Genomic DNA, 20,622 nt, shown 5'->3' with positions numbered 1-20,622 from the left:
CCCTTTAAATAAACCACATATAACAGGGAGGCTTTGCCAAAATCCTCTGCCCAGCCCAACTCAAATATTATAGTCGACTTTGTGCGATGTCTATATGATTTGAGCCAAGTTGCGCTGTGGCTCAAGAGAGAGGAGTACCAACCTTGAGGGGACCCCTGTTCCTATCCTGAGCTGGTGAAACCATTGCGACGTGGAAGAGGAGGCATACTTGACATCCCATTTGTTTTGCCCTGTGGGGAAAGGAGCCATACAACCTACTTAAGGGGTCAATATATTCTGGTGAGCCTTCAATCTGTTTCAAGATAACACCGAGCTTGTGTTGAAGTTGTTTTTGGGGAGTTGAAAGAGGCCAATGCACTATGAATTGTTGATTTATTACTGACTTCACCATTTAAATTTTTCTACAGTAAACATGTTTTTTTAATTAATGTCATTTAAGCACTAATCACAAACGTTTTACTTATATTTAAGAGGCATATTGAATCACTTTTTTGTATGTCTGTATATACGAGCTAGCACTGACATATTTGTTTATTTGAAAGCATTCAAAACCTGACCATTGACACATTTTCTACTCACTTTTGATAACACAAGAGGTATATACTCGATTAAAAGTGGTAGAAAACAACGTTTGCTAATTTTTACCTACAGGTAAGCTTATAATAAAGCTTACCTGTAGGAAAAATAAATATCTCTTAGACAAGCACCGTTTGAGATATTGACGTTTGTAGCAGCTGATGACATCACTAGCGCATGCGCACTGTGCTCTGAATGGATGGCGTACTCCAGTAGGCCATCCATTCAGAGCACTGTGTTGCAATCGTGGCTCGGCTCCCTGCGCATGCACGAAGGTGACATCATTGTGGCTCTGCCATTCAAAGGGCCGGAACACAGAAGGAAGACCAGGTGAGGGTGGAAGTCCTGTGCACGATGACAGCGCACCACTGGAGGGATCCCTTTTACAGGCAAGTCTTTCATAATGTTGTAGTATGCAATCCAAGATAGGTGAAAATTGACTTTGCAACTAAATGACTTAACTATGAAAGTGAACATACTCTACTACTTTAGTAAATTTACCCCAGTATGCATCTAATCTTGCATGAGATGTATTTTTGGACTAATATGGGGAAAATATTATGGCCAATAACTACACCTGAAAAGTAAGGGAGGATTATCTACTTGAATGAGTGCTATGTTCTGGTAAAATTCTCCAATTACCATGTAGAAGACATTGTAAAAAAAAAAAAAAACACAGACAGGCAGAAATCCCATACACAGAAATAACACTGTTCGTTTATAGGTTGCAACCCACTCTCAAATTCCTACCTCTAAAGTAAATGACAATACTACGTCTGATTTTGATAGCTGGACATCATTTTCATCTCCAATGTCAAGAAATGCAGAGTTCTGTGAGCGTTTTAACTTCTGTAGTTTAAATTCTGGACCACCTTTAGACACTGGAAGACTTTCTAGGTTGGCCATTAGTAAGTTCACCGATGCTCGCAACTCTTCTATAAACATACCCTCCATTTCCTTAGTTAAGAACTTTGAAAATTTCCTTTCCTTCAAAAAAAAATTTGAACAGAGAGATATTAAAGAAAGCATTACAATAAATGATATGCAAGAGCTAATCTTAAGCAACATTTTTAAAGTGGTCTGGGTATGAAGTCAAGGATACTGCATGCCTTGCACCCTAAAAATAACACATACATACAAACATAAAGCAATTCCTACACCATCAGTCTTTTCACCACTAGGCTTGATATTACAAGACAGTGTGCACTATATTTAATTATACTTGATTGCCAATTATTGCAATTGCAAATTGTAGGGATAAGCATCAAATGTTTAAAGAAGTAGGGCCAAAACTCTTTTGGCCATATTTCTCCTGTGGGTCACAGAAGTGCACTTAGTTCTGCACTCCTGTGACATATACAGTGGTGAGAACAAGTATTTGATACACTGCCGATTTTGCAGGTTTTCCTACTTGCAAAGCATGTAGAGGTCTAATTTTTATCATAGGTACGCTTCAACTGAGAGACGGAATCTAAAACAAAAATCCAGAAAATCACATTGTATGATTTTTAAATAATCAATTTGCATTTTATTGCATGACATAAGTATTTGATCATCTACCAACCAGTAAGAATTCCAGCTCTCAGAGACCTGTTATTTTTTCTTTAAGAAGCCCTCTTGTTCTCCTCTCATTACCTGTATTAACTGCACCTGTTTGAACTCGTTATCTGTATAAGAGACACCTGTCCACACACTGAGACTCCAACCTCTCCACAATGGCCAAGACCAGAGAGCTGTGTAAGGACATCGGGGATAAAATTGTAGATCTGCACAAGGCTGGGATGGGCTACAGGACAATAGGCAAGCAGCTTGGTGAGAAGGCAACAACCGTTATTAGAAAATGGAAGAAGTTCAAGATGGCGATCAATCTCCCTCAGTCTGGGGCTCCATGCAAGATCTCACCTCGTGGGGCATCAATGATAAGCCCAGAACTACACGGCAGGACCTGGTCAATGACCTGAAGAGAGCTGGGACCACAGTCTCAAAGAAAACCATTAGTAACACACTACGCCGTCATGGATTAAAATCCTTCAGCGCACGCAAGGTCCCCCTGCTCAAGCCAGCGCATGTCCAGGCCCGTCTGAAAAAGGGGACATGATGACTGCACCGTATTGAGGGGAGAATGGATGGGGCCATGTATAGCAAGATCTTGGCCAACAACCTCCTTTCCTCAGTAAGAGCATTAAAGATGGGTCATGGCTGGGTCTTCCAGCATGACAACCTGAAACACACAGCCAGTGCAACCAAGAAATGGTTCCGTAAGAAGCATCTCAAGGTCCGTGAGTGGCCTAGCCAGTCTCCAAATATATAAAACTAAAAAGATGAGCAAAAACTGTGAATGAATAGATAATCAGGTGATGAAACTCTGACTACGGATCATCAGTATAATAGTGAAAAACGTGATTGCTTATATTTTCTCCATATTTTCCCTATATTTAACAAAAAAAAAAAAAAAAAAAGGAAAAAAATAAGTAAAAAAGGAGACATACATATATATATATATATATATATATATATATATATATATATATATATATATATATATATATATATATATATATATATATATATATATATATATATAAATATGAGAGAGAGAGAGAGAGAGAGAGAGAGAGAGAGAGAGAGAGAGAGAGAGAGAGAGAGAGAGAGAGATAAAAACAATATATTAAAATATATCTATATATCTATCTCTATATACACACACACACACATATATACCCACAAAAACTGTGTGCAACAGTGTTTTAAAAAAAACTCATATAAAAAGGATAGAAAACATCCATATAAAAGGATAAAAAACATCCAAAGGTGCTATTGTAAATCTAAAAGCAGTCCCCAGAGTGCAGCACTATTCACTTGTCATATAGCCTGCTTATGTTAAATGATCCACACGATATATCATGCATTTGACCATGGGTGAGCTTCAACACTTTCAATATTGCACCCCGTTCAGGAGAGAGAGTAATATAGATGGCCCCTTACCAGGAATGGTGGACTCCTATCACCGGAGTCAAACTCGCCTTGTACCAAAAGAAAGACAGCTTCAGATGTTCACACCGACAGCCAGTCTAGTACACAAACACCGTGCAGGGATCACTCAAACAGTATAGCCTTTGGGCGGGTGCCTGGTTGTTTACCTCACCTCCGATCAGCTGCTCCAAACTGTCCGTGAAGGTAATTTAGTGTTGCCACTCAGTGAGTATTCAACTCAAAGAAGTTCATTAGGTGGAAGGTGCAATGATAAAAAAGGAAAGAGAAGAATTTCATAGTGCAGTAAGCAAATGGTGCTTTATTCCAAAAAAAAAAAAAAAAAAAAACTCTTAAAAAGCACAGCAAACAAAAAAACTAAATTTTAAAAACAGCTGCTAGTGTTCAGGTAGCCTGCCGATATGTGGTGACACCTATTGGCTCCCACCGACATGTTTCCCTATAACAAGCATACTGGGAATGTTGATCTCCATTCCCAATGTGATTTTATTGATTTTTGTTTTAAATTCCGTCTCTCACGGTTGAAGAGTACCTATGATAGAAATTACAGACCTCTACATGCTTTGTAAGTAGGAAAACCTGCAAAATCGGCAGTGTATCAAATACTTGTTCACCCACTGTATTTAGCCAACAGTAGGCTAAAGTCAGCTGTCAAATGACATCACTCAGCTGGTCCAGACTCTGGAGGGATCCCGACTTTAATGGCAGGACCAACCCAGATGCCTGACCGGATGCTGGTTCAGCCTCTCAGCACGCCAGCTGCTCCCGCCCTCTCCACAGTGAGTGACTGAGTCACCAGCTCTCTGCTCACTAAAGACTGAGAACTGAGCAGACATCACTCTTAGAGGCGATGGGGGACCGATGCTGCACCAACCTAGGTGAGTATGATTAGTTTTTGTTTTTTAAATCCAGCACTTCTGTTTTAACCACTTAAGGACCAGCTGCCGCAGTTATATTACTTTGTGGAGAGACACACTCTGTCATCTCTACTCTAACAGCATGGGGATTTGTATGTGTTTACACACACACACACACACGCACCCCCCTGTGCTGCCGCTCGTGCACGAGATAGCGTGTGGCCGGCGGCGATCGCACCCGCTGGGCCACGCGCATCAGGTTCCCCACTGTGCAGCGGAGGCGGCCCTCTGGTGGCTCTCCTGGGCGAAGCTGTATATGTACGGGACTTCACACAGGAGAACCATTCTGCATGAGCCGGTCAGGAACCGGTTCAAGATATTTCAGTGCATGGAAAGAATAGTGTCTTTAAAATAGGGCTTTGTGACCAAACGAGAAACTACAATCTATAAGGTTATGGTAAAAGTATTCATATGTCTTAATGCATGGCTCTTGCCGCTCCCCTGAAATAAGGAAAAATAATCTTCATATTTTTGGGATATGTAATGGAATTAGACATGTAAATAGCTTGTGTTCCAAGAATCCAGTTGTACAGCGTACCAAAATATTGCAAATTCTATAGCAACGCCAAGCTGTTACAAGTTCAATATCACTGTCAGACCTCATGCACACAGACAGAAATAAAATGCTGCTTTTAAAGCCATGAACCTGGTGATCAGTTCTGGCAAATGGGAGACTGTCCCCTGCCTGTAAGTGTAGACACAGGCAAGGGAAGCAATGTCATCTCCCTCTCTGGAATTCTTTTCCATTCCAGAGAGAGGACATCCAAACGTGAGTTACACCAACACTACACCGACACACAGACACACATTTCACCCCACCCCACCCCCCAGTTAACCCCTTCACTGCCTGTCACAGTGTCACCAAGTACAGTTTTCATATTTTTCTTCGCTCACTGTCCTGTCATTTGTGACACTAATCAGCGTTGGGGTACTTAGTAGGCCCAGATAGGTCTAGGGCACCCCCCTAATAAAAATGTAACCCCTTGATCACCTCCTGTCAGTGTGTAGTTAGCTAGTTACTGTCACTGTCAGTTTTTTATAGCATCAGGGTACCCCGCCATATATTGCTGAACAAAGGTCTAATCCCCTGATTGGCAGGTAACATCGGTTAGGTTTTACCATCCAGTTAGGGTCCACGTCACCACAGGCAGCATCAGATTAGTGCCAGTAGCACCAACACCCACGCACCATACACCTCCCTTAGAAGTATAGTGTCTGAACAGATCAATATATTTGATATGATCAGAACTATATTAGCATCCCCAGTAGTTTAGGGTTCCCAAAAACGCAGCATTACTGGGATCAGCCCAAATACCTGCTAGCACCTGTATTTAGCCCCTCCGCCCAGCCCTAATAAAACACATAACTGAAGCATTCACAGAGTCAGGCTGATCCCTGTGAACGCCAACAGGTTTTTTTGGTAGCATTTGAAGCAGTCGCTGACAATCAGGTGCTCTTTTTTTCCCTGTCAGTTTCACTAGTTGTACCAGTAAATTTAGAGGCCACAATGTCCAAATCGAAGGTACAATAGAAAAGACCTACACATTTCTGAGCATAATAGATGAGTGAGGAGGAAGTCACCCATCTGTCAGATTCAGGCTTAGAATATGAACCAGTAGACAGCGGGACCCTGACAGACGACGGAGAAGTGGCCCCTGCCAAGGTCAGGCTTATGCAAATCCGTACTTCTGCAGTTGAGAAGAACCACATGGCTTTCGTACGGAGCAGAGAGCTAGTACTAGTACCATGCATCCTTCTGGGGAACTGGCAAGTACCAGCAGCCTAGTACATCCAGCACTGCAGTAACACTTGGTGACATGGCGAGTCCCATAAGTGTAGTTCAAGCTGGTGCGTTGGCTAGCACAAGTAGTGTCCCGCAGCCAAGAAAACGAACACAGGCCCAAAGCCCATAGTGCCCTTACCTCTGCATTTACCAAACCGAATTGAGAGCCTTCCACTTCTGCAGCGCCTGCACTTCCCCATTCACTGGCCAACCCAGAATTCAGGTGGAAACCGTTGATTTTACGCAATTAGATTTTTTTCAGTGGGTTTTTTCATGGAAGATCTATAGATCCATTGTGAACCAAAGCAATTTGTTTGCTGTCAATTCATCGCCACCAACCCCAGTTGACCCTTGCCAGAGATTAGAAACCTATTACAGAGTTATACTGAATTTAAGACCTTCCTGGGGCTAACCTTCCTCATGGGCAGAACTAAAAAAATTGAGTTGCGGTCATATTGGTCCACTGACCCAATTCGTCATATGCCCGTGTTCTCTGCTTGCATAAACAGGACACGATACGAACACATCTTGTGTTGTGATTTACGCACTTCAACGAAAATGAACTCTGTTATCCTCGGGGTGACCCTGGATTTGATCGGCTCTACAAAATTCGGCCCCTCATAAACCACTTCCAACAGTTTGCAGCCTTGTTTACTCAATCAATTTGTCTGCGTTGATCAGTCCCCAATTAAGTTTTCTGGCTGCTTGTCTATAAAACAGTATCTTCCCAGCAAGCCAGATATGGGGTCAAGATGTATAAGCTCTGCGACAGGGCAACAGGAGATTATATATATATATATATATATATATATATATATATATATATATAGATAGATAGATAGATAGATAGATAGATAGATAGATAGATAGATAGATAGATAGATAGATAGATAGATAGATAGATAGATATTAGTGTTTTATGGTTTACGAGGGAAAAGATAGATGGTCACGTGGAGCTAGAGAACTGCCCAGACTACATAGCTGGTAAGATTGTGTGGGACATGGTGTCACCCTTATTCGGAAAGGGGTACCACTTTTACGTAGACAATTATTACACAAGCATGCCACTTTTTAATCACCGTGATTTTGGAATTGGCACTGAGCGGTCTAATTGCAGGGGCTTCCCCCAATGGCTTATAGAGTGCCGACGGGGGAGAGAGTGCCTGCTTGAAACGTAATAATTTTCTTGCAGTGAAGTGGAGGCATAATCTAAAATGTTTTTGTTCTCTCCTCCTTTCACGCAGATACGACAGTCGAAATTCCAACCACAACTGCTGTTGTGGAGAAACCCATCTGTGTCTATGAACACAACCTTAATATGGAAGGGGTGGACCTCAACGAACAGATGTTGGCAACGTACTTGACTGCTCGTAAGGCCAGACGCTGGTACAAAAAAGTGTCTGTATATTTATTTTAATTGGCTCTGCTGAACGCTTATATGCTATACAGAGCGTGAGGACGAACTGGATCCTTCCTAAAATTCCAGGAAGAGCTCATCACAGCCCTTCTGTTTCCAGAAAGTGCTGTGGCTTAAATTCCCAATGCAAATGCAGTGAACCGGCTGCATGAGAGGCATTTTCCATATGTCCTCCCTGGTACCCCAGGCCAAAGAAGATGTCATGTCTGCAGAAAACACAGATTTAGGTGCGACATCCGCTTTTGTTGCCCCTCCTGTCCTGACAAACCTGGTCTCTGCATCTGTGACCGTTTCAAATGCTACCACACACTAGTGGAGCATTAGCGTAGGGTACAGCACTACACAATCCTAGGGCACACTTACACAGGGTCTCGAAAGATGAGATGGCCATCACAATTTGAGACCCTAATCTGGAATGTTTACATAAAAGAACAAAAAAAAGCCCAAAAAATTGTTAGTTTTATTTTTCTTCTCTCTCTATTGTCCGCCAAGGCGGTGATTGGATTTTGGAGTCCTGTACGCAGTTAGACTGCCAAAACGTTCCACACATGTGGTATCCCCATACTCAGGCGAAGCAGCAGAATGTATTTTGCGATGTAATTCCACATATTTCAATGCCATATGCGAGTAATATCATTTAGTGACAACTTTGTGTTCATTTTTTTTTGTCATTTTTAATCACGTGACAAAAAAAACGAATTATTCAATGGGCTCAATCGACATGCCTCTCAGCAATTTCCTTGGGGCGTCTACTTATCAAAATGGAGTTACTTGGGATAGGCAGTCAAACTAAAAGCCATGTAAATTCCAGAAAATGTAGATGCTATAACTGATGCTTTCTTGTATTAAGAGAGGTATGGACTCCAGAGACAGAGATATAATTTTGCCCCTGTACAAATCATTAGTAAGACCTCATCTGGAATATGCAGTTCAGTTTTGGGCACCAGTTCTCCAAAAGGATATAGGAGAACTGGAGAAAGTGCAGAGAAGAGCAACCAAACTGATAAGAGGCATGGAGGAGCTCAGCTATGAGGAAAGATTAGAGGAACTAAATTTATTCACTCTTGAGAAGAGGAGAATAAGGGGGGATATGATCAACATGTACAAATATATAAGAGGTCCATACAGTGAACTTGGTGTTGAGTTATTCACTTTACGGTCATCACTGAGGACAAGGGGGCACTCTTTACGTCTAGAGGAAAAGAGATTTCACCTCCAAATACGGAAAGGTTTTTTCACAGTAAGAGCTGTGAAAATGTGGAACAGACTCCCTCCAGAGGTGGTTCTGGCCAGCTCAGTAGATTGCTTTAAGAAAGGTCTGGATTCTTTCCTAAATGTACAGAATATAACTGAGTACTAAGATTTGTAGGTATAGTTGATCCAGGGTAAATCCGATTGCCTCTCGGGGGATCAGGAAGGAATTTTTTCCCCTGCTGTAGCAAATTGGATCATGCTCCGCTGGGGTTTTTTGCCTTCCTCTGGATCAACTGTGGGTATGGAGTTGGGTGTATGGGATTTTACTGTGTTTTTTTATTTTTTGTTTTTTGTGGTTGAACTGGATGGACTTGTGTCTTTTTTCAACCTGACTAACTATGTAACTATGATGCGCAAAGCAATAAATATACGCTTGAGATTTTTTTTTACCAAAGACATGTGGCTAAATACATTTTGGCCTAAATGTATGAGTTTATTGGATTTTTTTTTTATAACAAGTAGAAAGTAGAAGTAGAATATATATATTTTCAAAATTTTCAGGGTTTTTTTCCGTTTATATAGCATTAAAAACAAAAATAAAAAATTCACAGAGGCAATCAAATACCATCAAAAGAAAGCTCTATTTGTGGGAAAAAAGGATGCACATTTTATTTGGGTACCAGCATTGCATGACCACGCAATTACCAGTTAAAGCAGCACACTGACAAATTGCAAAAAGTGCTCTGGTCATTAAGGGGCCAATTCTTTCAGGGCTTAAGTGGTTAGAGAACCTTAGTGAACAAACAGCTTCACGAAGGCCAAGAAACACATCAGACAGATAAGGGATAAAGTTGTGGAGAAGTTTAAAGCAGGGTTAGGTTATAAAAAAAATAGCTTTGAACATCTCAACAGAGCACTGTTAAATACATCATTCGAAAATGGAAAGTATTGTGCATTTGTGTGGCCCCCATTCTTCTCTTCTTGTCCAGGTCCCCTTGTACTGTCTCATCCTCCAGCAGACAGCCAAACTGCTACACTCATTTACTTCCAGCACCCATTTCCCTTTTTGCTTCTCCTGTCTGCCTTCAGGTCTTACCTGTACTGCTCTCCTCTTGATATAATGAAAAACGCAATTCCGCGCCAAAAAAGTAAATACTAAGTAGTGAATAGGTTAAATAACAAACACACTAAGGTGCTAAGCTGCTCCCCTTGGGTGGTGAAGTGTGTACACCTCTTAACAGCTTTGAGCACACCTCCATATTGCTCCTCTCGCATTCCTTCCTGTACTGCTCCTTTAACCACATTTAAAAACTCCCTGTGCTGCTCCTTCTAGTCCGTTTGAATTGCCTTCTCTTTTTCTCCTGCACTGTTCCTCTAATCCAGGGTTTCTCAACTCCAGTCCTCAAGGCGCCCCAACAGGCGATTTGATCAGTTTCATTGCCATAGTAATTATCACAGCCCTTTCATCTGAGGGAAATACTGAAAACATGACCTGTTGGGGCACCTCGAGGACTGGAGTTGAGAAACACTGCTCTAATCTGCCACCAGCACCACCCTAATTTTACCCCATACTGCTCCCTACTGTACTGCCCCTGTCCTTCACTGTCATCACCTCTATACTGTGAATCTCCAATGCACCACCCCCCTCCATTGCCTTCAGCAAAGCTAATAACCTGCTTAGAGCCTTGTTTGACTTTAATGCAGTTAAAAAAAATCAAGCATTAAAGCGGAGTTCCAACCACAATTAGCATTTTTTAAATGTATGTCCTTTCATCCTGCGTTTTTATAATGTAAATCTGGTCACTTACTATTTTACAATCCGCCGCCGATCTGCAAAGATATTCAAAAAAGTTAGTTTATAAAACGATATCTACACCGTTGTCATTTTGCTTGTGGGCATTGTGAAGCCAACAGGCACTTACTTCCCGGAAGTCTTGGATGGCATTGGGGAGTGATAATTGGACAGCGCACTGCATCCTGGGAAATGATGACACACATTTCCCAGGAGCATTAGAGGGAGATGATGTCAGAATCCTAGGTGGTTTCAAAGGCAGATTTCGTGGGACCGCATAGCAACAGGCATTTCCAGATGAATAAAAAAAAAAATATTGTTTTTTTTTATTTTTTAGTCATAAGCTACAGTTTAAAGCAAAATTGTTTTTTTGATGGAACCTCCACTTTAACAGTGAAAGGAATCTATTATGTTTTTTCTTTTGTATCAGTTTTTTATCTTTGAAACTAACTTCCATAGAGTGAAGGTTGATGCATTTGTTTCAAGTTTGGAAATAGTATTTTTTTTTTCCCTGAGAAATCATTCAAAGCACTCTTGACAAAGAATACCTACAGTATGTGGCCATTTACCTTCGCCATTTGTTCTGCAACTTGTAAACGTCCATCAAGTTCTCGTCGAATCTGGGCTGCTTGTTCATCTGCATTATCCAACTAGAACACAAATAGCAAACGTTTAGTTTTTGCTTAGCAGTTACACATAGCTGAAATCCCTACTGACCATCTTAAACACTGAAATAAGCCAAATTTAATGATGTTCTTCATCTGACCAAAATCAGGTTGCTCATTACTGTGATAGTTATTAAACTTTCAGACACCTTGTTAAAGATGCTTCATGATTTTATGGCATAGAGTGCTCCCCGATCCCACCCAATCGTGTGACGATAGCAAATTAATGTTCACACCAATGTTCCCCCTCCCCAATCAGGAGGCAGGGAGTCAAACCTGTTTCCCGATTGGCCAAAGCGACAGGCATTCCTATTGGATGTCTGGCACTTAAAAAGATGAGCAAATGCGCTGTCCTGGAGGAAGCATACCTCTGCTGCTCTCATGGAGACACAGGAGCACTTGGAGAGGATACTAGTCTGGCAGCAAGTACCTGACACCCGTCTGAGCTCGGGGTTCTTTTCTAAGCTGTATACCCTGATCCGTGAGGCCGAGCTGTATACCCTGATCCGTGAGGCCGAGCTGTATACCCTGATCCGTGAGGCCGAGCTGTATACCCTGATCCGTGAGGCCGAGCTGTATACCCTGATCCGTGAGGACGAGCTGTATACCCTGATCCGTGAGGACGAGCTGTATACCCTGATCCGTGAGGACGAGCTGTATACCCCGATCCATGAGGCCTAACTGTATACCCCGATCTGTGAGGCCGAGCTGTATACCCTGATCCGTGAGGCCGAGCTGTATACCCCGATCCGTGAGGCTGAGCTATATACTCCTAACACTATGGGTGAAAGCAATTGGAATACTGGGGACAGAGTGGGTGGATTCTATAAGGGTGTGGCTTGTGAGAAGTGGGAGGGGTAACAAAGGGCGGGGTCTGGCACCATCTTAAAACGTCACCAGCTGCCACTGGTGCTGAAGCACCTCTATAGCTAAAAGGAAGCATCTGTAAACGCACGACACTCAAATGTAATAACATGGACAAGGGTGTCTGCTCATGTTGCTGCCCACCCGAAAAAACGTAGTACGACTCTAAAGAATTGTTATTTATCCTAGGTGTAATTTAGTTTTCTCCACTCTTCGCTCTACTTAGTTTTTTACTCTATGTGTACCATAAATATATTTAGTGATGCCATGCCCTGCCTCTCTACCTCGTCCAATCAGAGAACGTTTTTCATTTATTCAAAAAATATAAAAGCTTTCTTGGAATGGTACCCATGCTGAGCAGTCAACCTTCTGTGTTCAGAATTCAGCAGGCCATCAGTTCAGCATGGGACCCAGAAGCAAGTGGAGATCAATAGAATAGCAGTATGTATTCACAGCTGCCGGGCATTGGCCATGTATGATAAAGACATTGGCACAGCTTGGATCAATGTATTTAAAAAAAATCCACACCTGGAATTCATCATTAAAGCAGTATTATAACCAACAGTAAACATTTATTAGATTGCAGAGTACTAATTCTTAGATGTGATGACTGCATTTTTTTTTACCTAGTGACATGGCCAGCAAGTCCGATTTTTAACAGAACATGCGGTCCTTCAGACATAGCAGTTACATGGCTGAGACAAATAGATTAATACTGACAAGGAGTGCTTAGAATAATCAACCGTTACCCCAGCAGGAAAAAAAAAAACACTTTGCTGTGACGTGTCACCTGGAGTGTGGCTTCAATCTGTTAGTGTAGTTCATCTAACACTCCTCTCTCCCCATATTTACAATACTGCTGTCCAAAAGGTGTCTGTTGCTCCTTCATCCAGAGCTGGTGCACTCTAATACAGGTGATGTGTTACTGGCCAGATCATCAGGTGAAAAACAGAGGGGGAAAAAAGCCTAAAAACAAATGCAGCCACTAAATCTAATAACCGATAAGCTGCATTATACATATCTAGTTCTGGGTTTAGTATAGTTCTAAGGGCTTCTCAGATATCTCTCAGATATGTCAAAACATACTGCAAGAACCATTTAAATAAAAAGCCACATTTTACTACAAATTGAATACTATATATTACATGACCTATACTATACAGAAAATTACTGTAGTTATAGCATATTACATCTATGCAGCCAATATCATGAGAAATGTATACTGCCATATGCAGCTTCAACTTTCAACATGATCACCTTGTTGAATAGTATAAAAATGAGTGTATACAAAAGGACAATACTAAAATAATGAAAAAATGTCATTCTCAGCAACAGTCATCGTTATGCAGATCATTTTGTAATCATCTTTGAATGTAGAAACAATTCAATATATCGCTTATTCTTAGTAATGCAAAGTTACTGCCTGCATTTTAACATGCATATTGGCGAATATGCAATATTGCAATGCAATAAGGAACCAAAAAAGCTGAGTTAGACTTACCGGTAACTCCTTTTCTGAGAGTCTTCCAAGACAGCCCATGAGACCTAGGGCTCCTCCTACCAGGACAGGAAACGCGTTACCCCCACCAAATAAAAGGGCGGTCCTCCAGGCCCCATGTCAGTCTTCTCGAGATCCGTAGTACTTCCCTGAAAAACATATGCATAATACACATAAATTTCCATACAAAACCGGGTGGGAATCCGGCTGTCCTGGAAGACTCTCAGAAAAGGAGTTACCGGTAAGTCTAACTCAGCTTTTCTCTCAAGCGTCTTCCAGGACAGCCCATGAGATGATGAGCCAGTCTAGGGTGGGACAACTGCCTGAAGGACCTTTCAACCAAACGCCTGCTCCTGAGCAGATAGGAGATCCAGGCGACAATGTTTAATGAAGTATAAAGGGGGGAACTAATGCGCAAAACCAAACTAACCATGGGCAACTGAATGATGGTATAATTAAAATAACAATACTAAAATAAAATAAGAAATAAGAAAGCAGCAGCCACTACCAAAACAGTGCTCACGCACCAAATGACATATGCAAAAAGGGGGGTGTAATGGCGCTTGCCAGTGGAAGAATATAATAAAGTAAATATCAAATAACGCACAGCAACGTATGTTTAATGAAGGTCAAATAACTGGACCATGTGGCAGCCTTGCAAATTTATTCCGGTGAGGCACCAGCCCTCTCAGCCCAAGACAGACAAAGCTCTTGTTGAATGCTCAGTGGCAAAAGGTGGAGGAACTTCTCTAATTTTGTAAGCTTCCGAGATGGCTTGTTTTATCCATCTAGCCAAAGTGGCTTTAGATGCAATGTTTCTTGGGCCTGTTGTCCTTTTCTCTAGGACTTTGCTGCCTGCTTTAGCCACAATTTTTTTTTCTGTCTGTCTGCTTTGTCTTGTTTTCTGGAAAGGCCTTTTTTCTATCGGCCATACGTTCCAGTGCCTCCTGCAGACCTGGGCCAAAAAGATGATCCCCTGTTAGGGGAAGCCCACATAGGCGCAATTTAAAGGCTGCATCACCTAACCAGGTTTTAAGCCAAAGGCTTCTTCTGGCTGAATTCACTAAGGCCGAAGTCCTGGCTGTCATTATTACTGACTCTGTGGAAGAATCAGCCAAAAAACCCACGGCACTAAAAAGGAGAGGAAAGGATTTTAGTATCTCTTCCCTAGAGGTACCTGCCAACTGACGGGTTTGTATTTGTGTCAGCCATTCTTCCAGGTTTCTGGCTACACAAGTGGAGGCCAGAGCCGGTTTATGATTCCCAATAGCTGAATCCCAGGCTCTGTGAAGAAGGATATCTCCTCTCTTGTCCTCAGGTCCTTAAGCGTGCCCATATTGTCAAACGCCAGGTCCGAATTTTTTGAAACTTTTGAAAAAGAGGTGCGTCTAACTTTGGATTTTTGTTCCACGGCTGCGCTGCAACCTCATCAAATAGAAACATTTTTAGGTTACCAGAAAAAGAAAGGTTTTCTCTCTGGATTTTCCCACTCCAGCTTGATCGTATCAAAGAGGGAACTGTGCACTGGAAAGACTTTAGATTTCTTTTTGTGCAAACCTTTGTACATAAGGACATGTTTAGACAATTGTACCTCCTCCTCTTCCATTTCAAGAGTTGTATAAATAGCCTTTAATAAGTTATCCACGTCTTCCAAATATAACTTAAACCTGCAGAGGCGCACTGCGGGCGGGAATTAACCCTTTATCGGCCGCTAGCGGGAGTTAATACCGCACCGCTAGCAGCCAAATCCCGCGGCAATTCCGATGGTATAGCGCTGCTATTTTTAGCCACGCCTCCCGCCCCAGTGTGAAAGGGGCGGAACTGAAGTCAGTATTCTCTAACATGAGGCTACCGGGTCATCTTTTACTAGGCCTGAAATACAGGAGCGAAAAAACTGCTTTGTTCCATGAGGAGCTTAGTTTATTTCCACAAACCGCACACTTCTTTTTTGGTGGCTGCGCTTAGGCTTTGTCCTGAGTCTTGGCCTGCAAGACAAAATATGACCCTGTAGGTTTTCTGCCACATACCCTCCCATCACACCCCGTGCAGGAGAAAAAAAAATGTGCCCCCTCACCTAATCCCTACTAGTTACAAGGGAAAAAGACACTCGCAGGCTGTGCAAGAAAGTACATACACTTCAGGCTTACCTGTGAGGAGCTGGCGTTAGGGCTCGATTCCGCTGCCTGTGCAGGTATCTCAAAGAAGTCCATCCTGCCCCTGTAGTGGTCCGCAGCCTTTGCTGGGTTTCACTCTATTAAAAAAGGACCAGCCTCCCAGCGTCCCTGTTCGCGACGTCTGGAGACCGGAACTACGCCCTGGAAGTGACCCCTTTGGGTACTTCCTGTGAGCCAGCTTGGAACGCAAGTTCCGCCCATCGCTGCGCGCATCTTCCTCCTTCCCCTGCATGCTCCAGCCTGGCTGTTTGACAGGGAAAAAAAGCCGATACCGCCGCTGCCTATGCAGGAGGGAGCTCAGACAACATCACGGTGCCGACATTCCCCATGTACTGAGAAGCAGGGACAGCAGCCACAAACCAACTCCCCCGGTGGATGTGCCACTCTGGGCCAAGGAAAAACATGTTACCCCTCCATTCGGAGGAAACACTAATACTGACATGGGGTTTGGAGGACCGCTGTTTTATCTGGTGGGGGTGACGCGTTTTCTGTCCTGGTAGGAGGAGCCCTAGGTCTCATGGGCTGTCCTGGAAGAAGCTTGAGAGAAAATTATTATAACTTTAATGCATCATTAACAGTTTTTATTTCTAAACACATTTAGATTCAAAGGATGGCTTTAACCCTTTCACTGCCAAGTCTGTACACAGTACAGGCCTACAGATGAGCCCGCAGGTGGTCAAATTCGTACGGCAAGGACCCAATTTCTCCCTCTTCTATAAGCTTATGGTCACTTTAATGACCATAAGATTATATCAGAATTGTTCAGCAGACTCTGCTAAACAATTCTATAACTCAGATCAGCAAATTACAACCAGTTGAGTTATTACCCCTAATGTGACCGGCCCCCCACACCAATGCCGTCGCTTGCCTGTCCCCTTCCACTCCACTTCCCACTTTATTCTTAAAACTGCCCCCCTACTCTATTCCTTCCCTTCACCCCCTTCTCCCCCCAGCACCGATCCCCTACCCGATCCAAACCCCCCGAAACCGGATCCATGCAGCCACTATCATTATCCGGCATCCCTCCTCTGCCGCATTGGGCTTTGGGGGGGGTCCAGATGGGTCATTCCCCCCCCCCCCATTTCCCCTGCACCCTCGATCCATGGCCGCTCTGAGCATTAAAGTAAAGAGCCAGAGAGAAAGGGTCCATCTTCAGTTCCTGCTCAGAAATAGAGAAATTAGGGTCTCTTTAGACCTCTGATATTTCAAAGACCACCCACCCCCCACAAAAACAAAAAACTTAAAAAGTAAATAAAAAAACAAACGTTGCAAAACTCCCCAGGTCCACCCGCACTGACTCCTACACAGTGACGCTGCCAGTTGACATAAATGGGACTACCTGTACAGGATGCAAGAAACACCTGCTACTCCCTGTGAGCGTAAACATGGCCCTCCGTGGGTGTACACTTTAGTATGCCATATGCAAACAAGGCTTTAGTAACATTTGGGCAAATATTGTGCTGCCTTAAAAAACAGTAGTGCCTTATTTTTATTCTACTTGCCATGTGCTTTCAAAAAATGTATGGTTTGGGGGGTCTTTTACACATTCCGAAAGCTGTAAGTAAAAAAGGAAAACCTCCAGATTTTCTAAAACGTTTGCGTACCTCCGATTTTCATTATTTCTCAAAAAAACGCCATTTAAAATACAAATATTTGTTATTTATTAACTCAATACATTTAAAGCTTTAATATTTAGTAGGAATTTAGCAGGAATTTTGTAAAATTAGCTGAGTTTTTATCTGCCAAGAGTGGGTATGGGGTATTTTTTGCAAATATATTGGTTTGATAAACATTTGCGCAAAAAGGTCATTCTTTCAGAAAAATATGGTTTTGGGGGGTCTTTCACAAATTCTGAAAGCTGCAAGGGAAAAATGAAAACCTTCAGATTTGAGAAATTTGGATATTTACACTTTTGCATCTGTTCAATTTTCCCCATTTTGCAAAAAGGCGCAATTTAAAAGTTACAAATATTTGTTATTTATTATCTCAATATAGATTACGCTTTTATATTTAGTAGAAATTTTGTAAAATTTACTTTATCTTCCAAGAATGGTTTTAGTGTATTCTTTGCAAATGTATTGGTTTGATAAAAATTTGCGCAAATACCATGCATCTAAAAAAAAAAATCAGTAGCACCTTTTATTCTAAAAGGTCATTTGCTTTCAGAAAATATATGGTTTTGGGGGTCTTTCAAAAAATCTGAAAGCTATAAGTGAAAAACAAAGCAAAGGAAAAAATTGCAAAAATAGTATGGCCACCTGAGTGTACAAAAACCCCATTAGACTTACCGGAAACGGTATTTACAGGAACCTTACAGGACAGCTATTTGAGAGATTATTGGCTCCGCCCTCTACAGGAAACACAAATCAGATACAATTTAAAATGCCCCTCCCTTTCCTCTGAACCTCAGTTGTTTAGAAGATCAAGCAAACCTCCAAAGTGCACTCGGCAGAGAAAAAAAAAAACCATAACAAAAACACCACCACTAGGTAAAAGTAGAATAGAGTGGGAATATAGAGACTGTCCTGGAAATACCGTTACCGGTAAGTCCAACAGGGTTTTCCCCCCTTACCTTCCAGGATAGCTAGTTGATAAGCAAGATACTATACCTTAGGGAGGGACAACAGCCTAAAGCACTTTCCTACCAAAAATGAGAGGTCCTGGCTGGAGAGCATATGAACTCTATAAATGTTACAAACTCATGAGAGGAGGACCAAACAGCAGCTTTAGAAATTTCTTCCCATGATGCCCCAGCTCTTTTTGCCCATGACATAGCCATGGATCTCATTGAATTAGCCCAAATTCCAGAAGGGAGGGCTACGACCTGACGCTTTGTAAGCTTCGCAAATAGCTTCCCTAATCCATCTAGCGATAAAGCTTTTAGACGCTTTGGACCCCTTCTTGGGGCCACTGAACAATACTAACAGATGGGAGGAACTCCTAAATCCCCTGGATATCTCTAGGTAACGCAGAAGACATCTCTATGTCTAACAAACAAAATATTTCCTCCACAACATTTTTGGGAGAGGTACAGAAACTAGAAAGGACTACTCCCTGGGACCTATGAAAGTTAGAAGAAACTTTGGGCAAATAGAAAGGATCAGGCCTAATCATTACCCCGTCCTCTAAAATCCTCAGGAAGGGGGGTCTTTACAGGAATGGGATTGCAAATCAGAAATCCTTCTCCCTGACATAATAGCTAAAAAGGAAATCAATTTCAGGGAAGCTTCATGCAAAGGCTCAAAAGGATACCTTGTTAGAGCATTTGATACCAATGACAGATCCCAAGGAGGCACATGTTTGACGATCCTGGGAGCATGTCTAGATCTGGCTGAAAGGAACCTCCTGATCAAAGGATCTCTCGCTAGTCTCTTGTCTGAAAACACAGACAGGGCCGCAAACCTGAACCCCAAGGGTGCTGACAGATAGTCCTTGCTTTACTCCTCTGTGTAAAAAATCTAATACACAGGGAGTGGAAAAAGAATCTAAACCGGATTTCCTTTACAGGAAATAAAAGTTTTTCAAACTTTCCCATAGATTCTTTTTGTGACCAACTTGTGGCTGTCCAGGATAGTTTGAATAACTTTCTCTGAACACCCTCTCAACTGTAAGATGTGCCGCTCAGCCTCCAGGAAGTCAAATGGAAGGTCTGAGGGCTTGGATGCAACACTGGTCCCTGATGGAGGAGATCCTTCCGATCTGGTAGGAGCCAGGGAGGAAAAAAACAACTTCTCCTGGGCCACCAGGGGGCAATCAGAACCACTTCTGCCCGATCCCGAATAATTTTCCGAACTACCAGAGGTAAGAGGGGGAAAAGGGGGGGTAGGAGGCATAGGCCAGCGTGAAATCCCATGTGAAGGAGAGAGCATCCGTCCCCAAGGACCCTGTCTCGCTCTCCAGCGAAAAGAAAACCGTCAGTTTTCTGTTGAGACTGGAGGCAAAAAGATCATCCGCAGAAAGACCCCATCTTAGCACAATCGCCTGGAACGTGCCTTGATGTAGCTCCCAACAGCTGGACCTGACCCTCACTCTGCTCAGATAGTCTGCCAGTGCATTCTTTGAACCCGATGTGGACTGCCCTGATTGAGGCGATATGGATTTCTGTCCAGAACAGAATGTGCCGTGTCAGCGTCAGAAGCAACTCTGAATGAGTGCCCCCTTGCTTGTTCAGGTATGCCACCGTGGTGGCATTGTCTGAGAAAACCAATAGGTCTCTTAAACAGGGCCAAGAGAGCTTTCCCCACAGCTAGCAGTTCCCTAAAATTTCAGGAGCGGCCTGCCTCCTCTGGTAAATAGGCTCCCTGGGCCTGTCTGCCCTGAGAGTGCGCACCCCAGCCCCACAGACTGGCGTCTGTAGTAACTTTCACTGGAGTATGTTGCGCCCAGTTCTTCCCTCCCTGCAGGTGTTCCCACTGCTCCCACCAGGAGAGATTGTTAGAATCCTCTCTTGGCAGCTGTACCAGCTGATCTAGAGAATCCTTCCTGCGATCCCAATGGCGTAAGAGAAACGCCTGAAGGGGTCTGGAATGCAGTTGGGTCCAGGGTACCCCTGGGATGGCCACAGTCATTAAACCTAATAACTGCATATGCCGAAGAGAGGTCTGTGGGAGTAACTTGAAGGCCTGCAAGGAGAGAAGAAGTTTCAAAATTTTCTCCTCGGGAAGAAAAATCTTCAGAGTCTATTTGATAACCCAGAAAAAGTATGCTCTGGGGGGGCACCAGACAAGACTTCCGTTGGTTGACTTTCCACC

The 20,622-nt window shown here is 42.8% G+C and overlaps 1 protein-coding gene across 15 annotated transcripts in view; it reads right to left on the bottom strand.

Moving 5' to 3' along the window:
• The window catches only part of CADPS2 (calcium dependent secretion activator 2), a 777,539-nt gene that overhangs the window by 651,629 nt on the left and 105,288 nt on the right, over window positions 1-20,622 (bottom strand). For all 15 annotated transcript variants that reach the window (XM_040343717.1, XM_040343721.1, XM_040343726.1 and 12 more), the window contains exons 4-5: window positions 11,240-11,320; window positions 1,327-1,563 (exon numbers count right to left, since the gene is read on the bottom strand). In XM_040343717.1, the coding sequence (XP_040199651.1) occupies window positions 1,327-1,563; window positions 11,240-11,320 (318 nt within the window). The remainder of the gene's footprint in view (window positions 1-1,326; window positions 1,564-11,239; window positions 11,321-20,622) is intronic.

The sequence above is a fragment of the Rana temporaria genome, chromosome 3 (genome assembly GCF_905171775.1).
Source record: "Rana temporaria chromosome 3, aRanTem1.1, whole genome shotgun sequence".
Taxonomy (NCBI): Eukaryota; Metazoa; Chordata; class Amphibia; order Anura; family Ranidae; genus Rana; species Rana temporaria.
The sequence above is the reverse complement of the archived record's forward strand: the minus strand, read 5'-3'. Positions and strand labels throughout refer to the sequence as shown.